This window comes from Lissotriton vulgaris, chromosome 12, assembly GCF_964263255.1.
Source record: "Lissotriton vulgaris chromosome 12, aLisVul1.2, whole genome shotgun sequence".
In the NCBI taxonomy this organism is placed as follows: domain Eukaryota; kingdom Metazoa; phylum Chordata; class Amphibia; order Caudata; family Salamandridae; genus Lissotriton; species Lissotriton vulgaris.
The window spans coordinates 187,742,731-187,756,345 of NC_141700.1; the positions used below are offsets into that span (position 1 = coordinate 187,742,731).

General features: G+C 38.1%; 1 protein-coding gene across 1 annotated transcript in view; it reads left to right on the forward strand.

Annotated features, from left to right (window-relative positions):
* Positions 1-13,615, forward strand: part of ADAMTS18 (ADAM metallopeptidase with thrombospondin type 1 motif 18) — a 340,132-nt gene that overhangs the window by 156,224 nt on the left and 170,293 nt on the right. Inside the window, exons 6-10 of the mRNA XM_086947715.1 lie at positions 870-953; positions 1,476-1,635; positions 8,415-8,520; positions 9,436-9,573; positions 11,970-12,123. Coding sequence (XP_086803841.1) covers positions 870-953; positions 1,476-1,635; positions 8,415-8,520; positions 9,436-9,573; positions 11,970-12,123 — 642 coding nt within the window. The remainder of the gene's footprint in view (positions 1-869; positions 954-1,475; positions 1,636-8,414; positions 8,521-9,435; positions 9,574-11,969; positions 12,124-13,615) is intronic.

Sequence of the window (13,615 nt, forward strand, 5' to 3'; positions counted from 1 at the left end):
ATTTTGCCAAGTTTTGTGGAAATCCATTCAGCCGTTCGAGCTAAAAGTGAGTCCAACCGCCCGATGGAAAACTCAATGTTAAAAACACGTTTTGGGACCCCCCTTTTTCAATTTGGGAAAGCTGAAGACGCTCATGTTTAAAGAGCATCATCTCATGACACATCAAATAGTGTATCTCTGTCAGAACCCTGAACCTCCTCCCTTAGATTCCGTCTCTGATTGTAGTTATACCGTTAATCATGTTTATCACTTTGCTGTGTGTATATATTTATACATATATATATATATATTTATATATATATATATATATATATATATATATTATATATATATATATATATATGTATATATATATATATATATATATATATATATATATGTATAAATATATACACACAGCAAAGTGATAAACATGATTAACGGTATAACTACAATCAGAGACGGAATCTAAGGGAGGAGGTTCAGGGTTCTGACAGAGATACACTATTTGATGTGTCATGAGATGATGCTCTTTAAACATGAGCGTCTTCAGCTTTCCCAAATTGAAAAAGTGTAATGGAGGTTCTGAAGGATATGGAGATGTTCTTCTTAAAGTATATTCCCTTGTCACAGGGCTCATGAGTATGTCTATGTGTCCTTGGTCAGAATCCATCTTAATTTTGGAGTGCCCTTACTTTGTATCACGGTAAGTGCCCCTTTTCCTTGTATAGAAGTTGAATTTGCCATGTATTATTCACTAACTTTATATGGATGTCCCAATGTCCTGAACCCAGTGTCTGCATCTGTGCCCCAGTGTTCTTTCCCCAGCAATGTGTTCACATTTTTGAGTCATAACTGATAACTCCCTTTGCCTCTAAATTCATATTTAGGTTTCCAGTTTATTTAAGGATGGTACCATCGGAACAGACATCAGTGTTATAGTTGTGAGCCTTTTACTTCTGGAACAGGAACCAGTAAGTAGTGCACACATTCCTGATTATGCACATATAATGTATATTGAAAGAGTTACTAACCTTTTGAAGGGGTGGTTTGGACCTCTCTCTATAATAAAAATTTAGCTTATGTTTTGTGGACTTGTAAAACTGAGCTTTCTTCTTCTTAATTTTGATGATCACTTTATCATGACATTCTAAGTAGCAGGCATGAAATATAGACCATGGCCACTCTATTTATGTGGTAATAGAGGGCCAAAGTATCTGGTAGTTTTGACAAAATTATGCAAAAAGAAAGTGCATATTATGATTGATAATTTCTGATCCATTTGAGCTGGAAACCTTTTTTTGTGGAAATCTGCAAGTTAAGTATCTTGTGTGATGAATCAATAATGATGCATAAAACACCAATGCTGCAGAATTCTATAACTCCAGTCAACGTTCTTATCTCACAGTGTGTGATGTTCAAAGATTGCTATATTTCATTAATTGAAAACAATCAGTCTGCAGAATTTGATACTTTGAAACTTTTTCCCTTTACAGGTGGGACTCAATATCAACCATCATGCCGACCAATCGCTCAACAATTTTTGCCAGTGGCAGTCCGCACTCATGGGAAAGAATGGCAGGCGGCATGACCATGCCATCTTAGTGACTGGCTTGGATATATGTTCTTGGAAAAATGAACCCTGTGACACGCTAGGTAAAAAAGACATTTTGAAAGTGTGGTGCCAATAATGGAGGGCTTGTTAATGAAAAATAAATACATTTTTAAAATAAAGATCTTTTGCTAAGAACAAATACTTGCTGTAGAGATGGAAATTGGATAAGAAGATATAATGCAAGGTATGTCTAGTAAGCAATACCTTCTTACTTTAATTTAAATAACAAAATGTGTTAGCTATCCTACGTACATATGCAGGAAAGTGCTGAATGATATATAATGTAGGCTGCTGTGATAGCCCCAAACTACACCACAAAAGTTGATGTTTTATTTTACAACATTAAACATGATACTTTCATTCTCTTACATTGGACACATGCTAGCTCATCAAATTATGTATGAACCCCTTGATTGCGTGGAGGTAATGAGATCCCTGGTGATCATATATTTTGGTTTGACCACTGTACCATGGTCTTCACTGGGCCTCCCAATAAAGAAATGACACTACAGGATGCAAAGAATGCTGAACAAGGCAGTGAAACTATGTTAAAATCTTTGGAAACAAGACCACATAAAACCTACCCTGAAAGTGCTCCATTGGCTACTGATCGAATTGAAAATCAATTTTAAAATGATCTATTTTAAGAATAATGGAGGTGTTTTTATCCTCACTACACTCATCACCCCATGGGTCTACCTTTAAGTAGATACAAGACACATGTATGATGCACAGTACACACATAATATCCTTCTCACCTTACAATATACTAAACTGATCTTCAGTTTTTACACAGGTTTACATAATTACTTGCTGCCTTCTAATGGCGCAAATTGCTAAATCATCAAGGGATCTGTTTTTTATCTATATTAGCATCTCCTGAATGTTAACATAATTCCTACAACTATACATTGGCAAGTTTATTTGTATTGCAGATGAAGATTATTATGGTTCTGATCTCATGAAAAAGACCAGCACGCCACCCTAATACAGTAGTATAAGATTCATAATAAGGGACTGATATGGAGATTGGTAGATGGGTTACTCCATCACAAATGTGATAGATATCCCGCTCCTTTACTACAAGTATTTTATATCCTGTGGCACTTGTAATACAGAGGGAGGGATATCTGTCTTGCTAGTTACAGAGCTAACTGTCTGACAAACTGTAAATCAGGTCATCAGCTTACTTTGGTTCATCTTCCCTAGATTGTTTGCTACCTACATCATTCTCAGGTTCATTCCTAGTAAGACAATTGAAAACATGTCCCTTGACTTGGCAGCAAATCTTACTAAAAGATGTCCCAATGCACAAAATCTTATATTTGTCTCATTAAAAAAAATGCTGGCTGATACTGTGTACAATCTATGGCTGTTAAGTATCTATTTGCATATTTGAAAGATAATATGTTATGTGTAAATCTCTAAAGTTAAAAAAATTACAACATATAAAACTAGGCTAGTACTTTTTATTTCCGAAATCATGTTTACTGTAGCTGAGAAAATAACATCTAACATTTAATGCCAGATCCAATTAAGGCACAATCATTTACAAGAAATTCTATTCCTGTTCTCATATTAAGATTGTCATGTAATGCTTTCAATTTAATATTCTTGTTCCCTCTTTAGTAGTTTTGTTATTTATGAGGCAAAGCACAAACATAGCAGAATGACATTCTGACTGTCCTTTTCTTGCTTTACTCCAGGGTAACACTGCATATAAACTAATTTAAGTATCATTTTCATTTAGGTGATGCTGATGCAAGATGTAAATCAAAATTCATAAATACCAACCTCAAGGAAACTTAATGGGGTGTTAAATTACATTGAAAACATTTTATTGAAAGTGCCAAAAAATAAACTGACAATTTATTAAACTACTTGATCAGGAGAAGCAAGTTACCCATCTCCCACAACCAGATATAACCCTGTTTAACATATATGTGGCCCCCCTTGCTAGACTAGTAAGATCGCAGGGGATGGAGGTGGTGTCCTACGCCGACGACACCCAGATCATGGTGTCACTGACTCATTCCTCTGTCCATACATCCGCCATTAGCTTTAGGTCATGCATGCAGCATGTGGCAGAATGGATGATCATCAATCCCCTAAAGCTAAACAGGGACAAGACGGAGGTCTTGATCTTTGGGAAAGACCAAGATGTTTGGTCAAGCGAGTGGTGGCCTTCATCTCTTGGCATCTGCCCCACTCCCTCCCAATCAGCAAGAAATCTCGGCGTGGTCTTTGACACCTCACTCTCTATGACTCTCCAAGTAAATAGGACCGTGGCCACATGCTTGGGTGTTATCAGGATTCTAAATAGGATCCGTAACTATCTTTCCCTCCAGGCTCGCAAGCAGATTGCAGTTGCCCTTGTCGGCTCCAGGCTCGATTATTGCAACTCCCTGTATGTGGAGTCCAACAAGGGCCTTATCCATCGACTGCAAATTGTGCCGAATGCTGCAGCGCGTTTTGTTCTGGCCCTTCCCTTAGCATCTTCAGCCACGACTGCTAGGAGAGATCTTCATTGGCTCCCTGTTCAGCATAGAATCTCTTTTAAGATTTTATGTCTTACATATAGAGCTCTTGCGGCTGGCACGGATGATGCACTTGGGTCTCTGCTTACCCGCTATATTCCAACTAGATCTCTTTGATCTGCAGGGCTATTTCAACTGGTAGTGCCCCGTACAAGGCTAGCCAGATGGGGAGCGAGAGCTTTTTCTGTCGCCGCTCCCAAGCTCTGGAATTCTCTTCCAATTGAGGTCAAAACCCTACCCTCAATTGATTTGTTCAAAAAGGCCCTTAAGACGTGGTGTTTTACCAAAGCCTACCAATGAGAGAATGCTGGTTTTGATTTGCGAGCTGAATTATTTGATTTAGGCGCCTTGACGCCCATTGGGCAAAGTTTGCGCATGATAAAACCTATTTCATTCATTCATTCATATAACCGAATATCAGTAAGAATACTGTGGAAGCAAATCTTAAGCTTTCAAAAATGTTACTTATGTTACTGTATTTTTTTGTTTTGTAATAAGGGTTTCTTTAATTTCAGAAAGCCTGTTTAGAGGCAAAGAGGTAAAGGACATTTATTACAAAGGAAGGAACCTAGTACTCAATATTTTTCTGTTTGCACACTATTGTATATCATTGGGTAGAGTAGTGTCATTTTGGTTGGGAGATCTTGGGTGTCCGGTTGGACTCTAAGATTAGGGTGACCAGATTTTGAGAAACAAAACAGGGACAGGATACACTTAAAAGGTAGGACTGAAGCCTTCAGCCTTACTTCTATATCTGGCCTGTCCAATTATTTATGTAGCCTTGTAATTATATGTCCACACACACAAATATATGACACATACAAGTCTTTTAAATGTGTATATATATATAAAAAACGGGACATGTACCTTTAAAAATGAAAGAAAGCGTTGGGGCACTGGGACAGTCCTCTGAAATGGGACTGTCCGGGGAACTCCTGAACGTCTGGTCACCCCATCTGAGATGCCAATATGTTGCTGAAATAGGAAAAATTTGAATATAAAATGAGTGAGGTCTAGAAAATGGTTATCGTGCATAGAGTGCTAATCATCAGGAGATATGTATTCTATGAGTTTCAAATGATACATCGAACCACTAGATTTTCTACTATTTGGTTCCCTTAGATCTGATTGCAGCTCCACAATTTTGTTGACACTACAGAAAAGATAAAGGTGATGCCTTAAGCAGATGTATATTTATTGTATTGAAAGTAGGTTGTATTTGATTTCAAAGAAAAGCAATTTCATGAAATACCATTACTGAGGAACCATTTCAACTAAACTGTTTAATGGAGATGGGATTGCCTTTTATGGAAACCAATTCATAGATGTCTTTTTGGCCAAAATTGTTTTTTGAATGCTTATTTCTTAAGTGAAAATTCAAGGGTTGCAGGTATTACGTTCAGAAACATTTTTGTCTGAAATATTTATTTCAGTGCTTTACTTCACGGGACATTATTTCATATTCATGTATTTTACATTGTCAATTACCTCGGATGCTTTTAGTTCGCTGACCCAGCACCACCCATAAACACTAACCATTATTGATCCCTCACAACCCCTTAACACCATCAATCCCCTACCCCCTAAAACCCTTCCACACATATAAACAGCACTCATCCCTGAAGCCTAGAAGCCCTTTCACCCCAAATATCCACCATCTCTGAACCATAAAATCAATCACTACCCCTAACTCTATCCATTTCGGAACCCTTAAGATCCCTTTCTACGCCTAAACCCCGTCCATCCCAAACCTCTCAAACACCTTGGCACACCCAAACTCTACCCTTCCTTGAAAGCTAAAAGAATTCACCTCCCTTAAACACCAGCCATCCATGACCAATAAGAGTCCTCATCTCCCCAAACTACTTATCCATGAACCCTAAAAAACCCTTTCTACGTCTAAACTCCCCCTATCCCTGAATCCTTAAAACCCATCATCACCCTAAGCTCTATGCCGTCCTCAACCCCAAAAAACCTCACCACCCCAGCCATTTTCCCATAATTGAACCTTAAAAACCCTCACCAGCCCTAAACTCTGCCCATCTATGAACCCTAAAACCTCCCAACACCCTTACACTGCACCGATCCCTGAACCACAAAAACACCTCAAACACCGAAACACCACTCATCAATGAACCCTAAAAAACCCTCACCACCCCTACACTCCACCTATCTCTGTACCCTAAACCCCCTTTCTATGCTAATAAATCCAGTTATAACTGGCCCCCTAAAGACCACTAATCACCCGAAACATTACCCCTCCCTGAATCCAAAAACCCCACAGTTGTCATAAACCCCCCCAAGTTTAACGTAATTTGGGATTTTTCCTTAAAATTATATTTCCTTTAAAATGTTTTCTTCAATTTTCGATTTTAAAGCTGCCTTTCCTTAAACTTGGTTTTCCAAATGTGGTGTCTCAGTTTTTGTTTTTCATAACTTCACATACATCGAGGAAACTAAAGTGATGGACGTAAGTCATGATCTTAGTGACACTTTCAGGACTAGCTATTTTATATACTGACATGCTGTATGTGCTTTTCTTAAAGATATTCTAGTAACTTCCTAAAACAGCATTTTATTTCAAAATCGTGAAGGCAAGTTTTGCAGCTCTATTGAATATATAAGGAAGATGGGGGTCACTATGCATCTCACAGTACTCAACTACCACCTCAAATGCCATTATAACATTATAGTACCATATAATACGCCATTGTGGTCTAACAGGGCAACTGCAATTCAGTCTAAACAACGGGAGTAAGAAACTATAATCCATTACTGGCCATCAAGGTAGTAAAATAATCATAGTAGTATATGGTAGGGTCATGGTAGCAGCAGTGGTACATTTTCAGTTACCTTTACAGTGCTGGTTATTACAGATCTTGAGGTGTGCTGCCAAGGTGGTAAACAGCAAAGAGTCTTTAAATATTACTAACCTGCATTAGAAATGCCTGTTGCGATTTTTAACTTTTCGCTCCCTGGTAGCCACGGGTGCATGTAGCCTGCTGGTGAGCTCCTTGCAGTGAAATTGCCATCCAGCAAGTTTTAAAAATGTTATGGGGTGCCCCATGCTTTCCCACCGGCTTATGTACCTGTTTTTGTTGTGAGCCGACATTCCACCCTTTCTCAGAAGTCTTCTTTTCCCTCAGGGAAAGGTGGCTTATGACTTTGGCAAGGTATACATATGCAGACTACAACCAGGAAATGAAAACATGTTGTTTATTCCTCACATAAGTGGGCGTTGGCACAGTAGGTAGACAAGCATGTTATAGGAAACCAGCCAGGTCTCAACAGGCAATGTGGTGATAATTTTGAAAAGTTCTCATAATGCCTGGTGCAAATTAGCCAAGTCTTCTGCCAGTACCTGAAAATCATCTGCAACTGGATGACTGCACCATTGGTGGTATTGCATCTGCTAGAACTGGCAAAAAGAAAATAGTGTAGTTACTAATAGACATGTTTAGACAGAATCAGATAGCAGACCATCACTGCTGTAGAGGTCCACTGCAGTAAAGCATTATTAAGTCAAACTAATTGCTGGATTTATGCAAAAAAACTGTTCCGTAAGATTTCTATGATTAAACATTATCCACCAAATTAAATCTCTTTAACTTTGTCTTTAGGATACCTGAAACATATTTTAGGGCCTTTGAGAGTGCTGAGATGAAAATGTGTACAGGCGTATGGCCTGATGTACTGTTTTGCAAACGACCACTGAAACCTACACAGATATGCTTTGGCACCACAGGAGGGTATATGACTTATCATCAAGTGCCATGGATATATCACATATTTATTGCTTGCTCTTTGCCTTTCAGATGAATAATATCATCAAATTTGATAACCATTGACAAATATTGAGCATCAGCATGAAACGCCAGGATTGAGAACACTGTGCTCTGAACTCAGCATGCCACTGTTCATTTGCCTCCTTGGGAAAAGCACATTTGACTGTCATGGGGAAGGGTCTGACCTCTTCAGAAGCACTTATAAAATAAATCATGAAATGTTTACTGATATTAATAAAAAATCTGAGTGTAGATGGACATTTGAAAAATGACATCTGCCAGAAGACCAGTTTCCTAGATACCTTATGGTAGTCTGCACTACACAATAATATTGAATAGTAGTATTTCTAGTGGTTGTAAGAGACATGTGGCCCAAAGCTTACTCAGAAAAATTGAGCTCTCAATATTGCTTAGGGTTGCAAACACTGAAGGGTCTTTTATGAATGCATATTTTGGAACTGCACATTACCATCACTTTTTTATTTTAACTTTTTGTAGGATTTGCTCCAATAAGTGGAATGTGCAGTAAATATCGCAGTTGTACCATCAATGAAGATTCAGGCCTAGGTTTGGCTTTCACCATTGCCCACGAATCAGGACACAAGTAAGCTATGCTTTTTGCACCATGCGACTTTTATGGAATGACCATATATAAAAGGTTGCTAATTTATGTGTGTATTGTATGGAAGGGCCAGATGTACGACCATTTTTAGTAGTCACAAATGGAAACTCTGCCTGTTTGCGACACTACAAAGGCTTGTGGTATTTAAAAACACTATTTTTCGAGTCGGTAGCCTATTACCGACTCGCAAAATATGGTTTGCGAGTCTCTATTAGGAAGGGGTGAGCCAAGAGCATCCGTTACTAAGAGCGAGTCACACTGGTATGTGCGATTGTTTTGCAACAGCACATACAGTTGCAAAACAGTCACAATTATCACCTACTTCAAGTAAGTCATAAGCCAGTTTCAAACAGGAGGGCTCCCCAGGGGACCCCTTTCCCTTTGTGTTGGGCGGCATAATTATGTTTTAAGAGCAGGCAGTTGTCCCTTGGGCCACTGCCTACTCTTAAAAAATGAAACAGAAATGTCTCATTTTTCTTTTTTAAATGCATCCTTTTTCCTTTAAGGAGAATGGGCTGCATTTTTTTTAAAGCCTGCTTTTTAAAAAAGCAGTCACAGACATGGTGGTCTGTTGACCCAAGGAGAACACCATCCCTGTGAGTGCTGGCCATTCCCATAGGGTCACAAATTATGACCTGCCTCATGAATATTGATGAGGTCCTTTGAGACCTCAGTGGGAATCTCTAAAAGTGTCCGAGACACATTAGTACATTCCGTTTCACAAATCACAAAAATCGCAATTTGCGACCCACAAAACGGAATGGTCGTACATCTGGCACTAAATGTGTAACTATTTTACTTACATGCATTACAAATTCCTGTCACACAACTGCAATTTTCCTCATAATCATATTTAAAATATCTTTGACTTTTTTATGTTCTACAATTTTTTTGTAGCTTTGGCATGGTTCATGATGGAGAAGGAAATCTATGTAGAAAAGCAGAAGGCAATATTATGTCTCCTACGCTAACAGGAAACAATGGAATATTTTCATGGTCTGCATGCAGCCGGCAATATCTCAACAAATTTCTCAGGTACATTATGTACATGGAGCTATTAATCTAGCCTGTACAGTAATATCACTAGTATGCAGTGTATGAGAGAAAATGTGGCCATTCTTTTGTCTTGCAACATTTGAAATCATTGCACTAATATGGAAAAACAAAGGCAGTTTGGTAGATATAACCTGTTTCTTCAACTTCTTCTAAAATGTCATCAGGATTTGAACCATCCACAGCTCATCTGATGGAGAGTCTAGATGGGTGCAGCTGTGATCAAACCAAATTCTGTTAAGGTGGGATCATTTTATTGCAGGAATTAGTGGATATCTGAGGACCACAAGCTAGTAAAAAGGCCATAATTCTTAAATGTATGTCAGAAGTAAATGTATTTTATTGTGAAGAGTTTTAGGACACTGTGATCTGTGTTTAAATGGTATTCAACTAGGAGCCAATTAGGGACATAAAAGACATAACATAACCCCAAATCATATGCTCTAGTTTAAAGTAGGAAGCTTTGGGTAAAAAACGTTACTGCAATCTTGTCATTGTGAAACAAACACATTTGCAGTGGTGGCATCACAGGGAAAAGCAAAGTAGAGACAACGGTTCTTTAAGATGTGCAGATGCTAGAAACAAGATTGAGTCATCAACATGATCAAAGGGGGAAAAGATAACTCAAAATCTATATTTACTTCTAAATTCTTCCTGACAGGAATTGGCGGAGGGCCCATTTTACAGAGACAAAGCTATACATTCAATGGGGGATTCATTGTGTGGAAATAAGATATCCATTTTAATGCCATTTAACTTTAAACAGTTATGACATAAGCAGTGATGTCTTGAATAAAACCCAGGAAATTGCTCTTGACATTCTGATTGTGTGCCCACCATCAAAAACAGTTGAATGACATCAGTATAAATAAAGCTAAGGAACACAAAAGAATCAATTAAGTAAAGTTTATATGGATTCTTGGAAAATACAAAGCTTAGGGAGCTCTGCAAAGAAGGGGTCAACTTGCTGAAGTAAAATGGGAAACACAACCTTCTCTGTATGGTCATGTAGGAAATATTGAATCAAGGAAGTGTGCAGTCCTAAATACCAACTTGTGGAGTTGAGTGAGCAAAAGGTGATGGTCAGCAGTGTAAAAAGCTTCAGATAAGCCCAGATGACATGTACAGAGTCTCAACTAAAACACAAGTTTATCTGGATTCTTGGAAAATACAAAGCTTAGGGAGCTCTGCAAAGAAGGGGTCAACTTGATGAAGTAAAATGGGAAAAACAACCTTCTCTGTATGGTCAGGTAGGAAATATTGAATCAAGGAAGTGTGCAGTCCTAAATACCAACTTGCGGAGTTGAGTGAGCAACAGGTGATAGTCAGCAGTGTAAAAAGCTTCAGATAAGCCCAGAAGACATGTACAGAGTCTCAACTCAAACACAAGGAGATGATGAACGGAGCAGAGAAACTTTTCAGACCCTCACCCCTAGTCGCAACTCACCAATGAAAACCGGCACTACTAACTCGGTAAACATATTTGATAAAAGGCTGCTTGTAGACTAGTTACAGACTACTTAATTGTACAAGCTCTTATAATTTTATATGGAGTTAACTCTAATAACATTCATATCCAACAACGGAACACTACCATGTATCCTGAAATACATTTCACAGATTAAAGATGTGTTTATGATCTTGCACCACAACAGACAAGATTCTTTGTTGTATTCCTATGACTTGTATTGGCTAGTGTCATATTTCGTAAGCAGACTTGTATTTGGTGGGGCACTGCTTTGCAAATCTGACTCGTATCCATGATTTTTCAGCAGGATCTCAAAAAGGTTCATTGTTCCACTGGTACGAGGTCCTGAAGTGACTTAGATAGTAAACCTTTCAAGCAAATTCAATAAATTACTGTTGGTCTAGCACTCCAAAACTCCAGAAACATGATTGACAGGTCCTAACATGATCAAAGGGTTTTCTATACGGAGGAGAGAAGTCTTTTCAACAAATATTTGAGGTATTTTACTCCGGAAGAAATTGGCTATGGTTCCTCAGGCTCAATCAAGACACTACGGCTTCTAGAGGGTCCAACTAAACTTATGACCTTCTCCCATTTTAGCATCTAGAGACGTACCACAAGAAACTCCTAGAATTCCAACCCCCACTTACTGAGGAACTGGACCATTACTCAAATTCATATGTGCTTGCCAAGCAGTGACATAAACTGCACCAGAACAATGATTCACAAAGATCTATATCCCCCTGGTGCAGAAGCAGTTTGTATTGACTAGAAGGCAAGATGCGAATTTTCTATAGATAATGTAAGGCAATTATTTAGTACTCATATATTCTAATGGTTATTCATTGCATGCATACTCAACTGTACGCCTCAAGAAACTGTAAAAAATATTTATACATTTCCTTTACAGTACAGCTCAAGCATCTTGTCTTGTTGATGAACCTAAACAGACTGGGCATTATAAGTATCCTGATAAACTACCAGGACAGATTTATGATGCTGACACACAATGCAAATGGCAGTTTGGATCCAAAGCTAAAGTATGCAGTCTCAGTTTTGTGAAGGTATGATTAACATATTGATCATAAAGGTCCATCATTTTAGAAAATTGTTCAATGGCTACTCGGCCCCTGTTGTAAAAATACCGAAAGATATATTGTAGACAAAAATGTATCTACTCCTTCATATGGGGATTGATTAAGCAATCATTATTGAATTTGAGGTCACTTTGGTAGACATTAAGTACCATTTCCTGAATGATTCTGTGGCGAATCAACCATCTATATACAGTAAATTCAATTACAAATACGTTATACTAAAATGTTTTAAAACGTTTTGACAATTTCTTTGTAAGCTTTCCTGACCAAAATACATTCTGATAATAATTTTGCACCCCTAATAAATTTAAAGGCATATTCTGTCTTTAATGTCTCCAGAAGCATTCTTTTTGCTTTCAATATAAATTTAGCGGACTATTGTCTGCACTTTCTTTTTCTTACTTGATGTTGACACCTTAAACAAGACATTTGTCTAATAGTGAAATGCAATAGAGAATTTCAACTAGAAACTAATGAATTGATTAAGTGAGGTTTAAATCTGATTCAAAATTCTTCTTTTAGATTATTTTTGCAGTTTTATATAGTGCATACTCGACCCGCAGGTACTGGAGTGCTTTACATGAGCACCAGTTGCATTACACAAGCACACATTAGGTTAAAGCCTACCTGACTGCGAAGCTGCCTGCTTTGCCAATGACATCTTGGGAACATTCTTAAAGCTTCCCTGGGAATGCTTTCCACTCAATGCTTACCATTGGCTTTGTGGTTTGTACTCACATTTGCTTGTTTTCTGTTTGCTGACTGTATCTGTTTTAGGCTGTCCATCTTGTGTTTGTTCCTTCCGTTGCCCAAAACCCAATCTATTGTATTTTTCCACCAGTAGTAAATATCTGTAAACAGGGCTTTAACTGTTGTTCTTATCTTTTTACATTTGCTGTTCATTCAAAGACAGAGATCAAATGACAGGCTCTGTCTTTCAGAGAGCTCGGTGTTTACTTTTTTTTTCTTTGACTTCAAAGTGAGAGGTTTTATGTGACAATCATGCTGACTACTGGGGGTGTGCTTGAGGAAGGCTGCACAATGTTTTATTTTGTTTCCAGCACACAACAACATTTAAATGTCTGCTAATGCACTGTGCAGATATTTCTGAATATATACGAATTAGAAAAGCACAAATGTAGCACATTTTTGTTGGTCATTTTGAAGTTTTGTCAAAACAAACATGTTAATATGATACAACCATACCAATTCATTAGGTGATGGCATTTCCACACATTATAATATGTGTGCTCTATACTTTTATTAAAAAAACTGCATGTCTGTGCATATGTAATGTTCATTTCAATTGAAGACATGTTGTCTGTGATGGTAGCATGCTACCACACCATGCATACTTCCCGTTACCCCACTCCACTCTCCTCTGCACCACTCCATGCCATTGCAGTCTACTCGGCCCCAATCCACACTTTGACACTCCACTCCATGCCACCCCAAACTG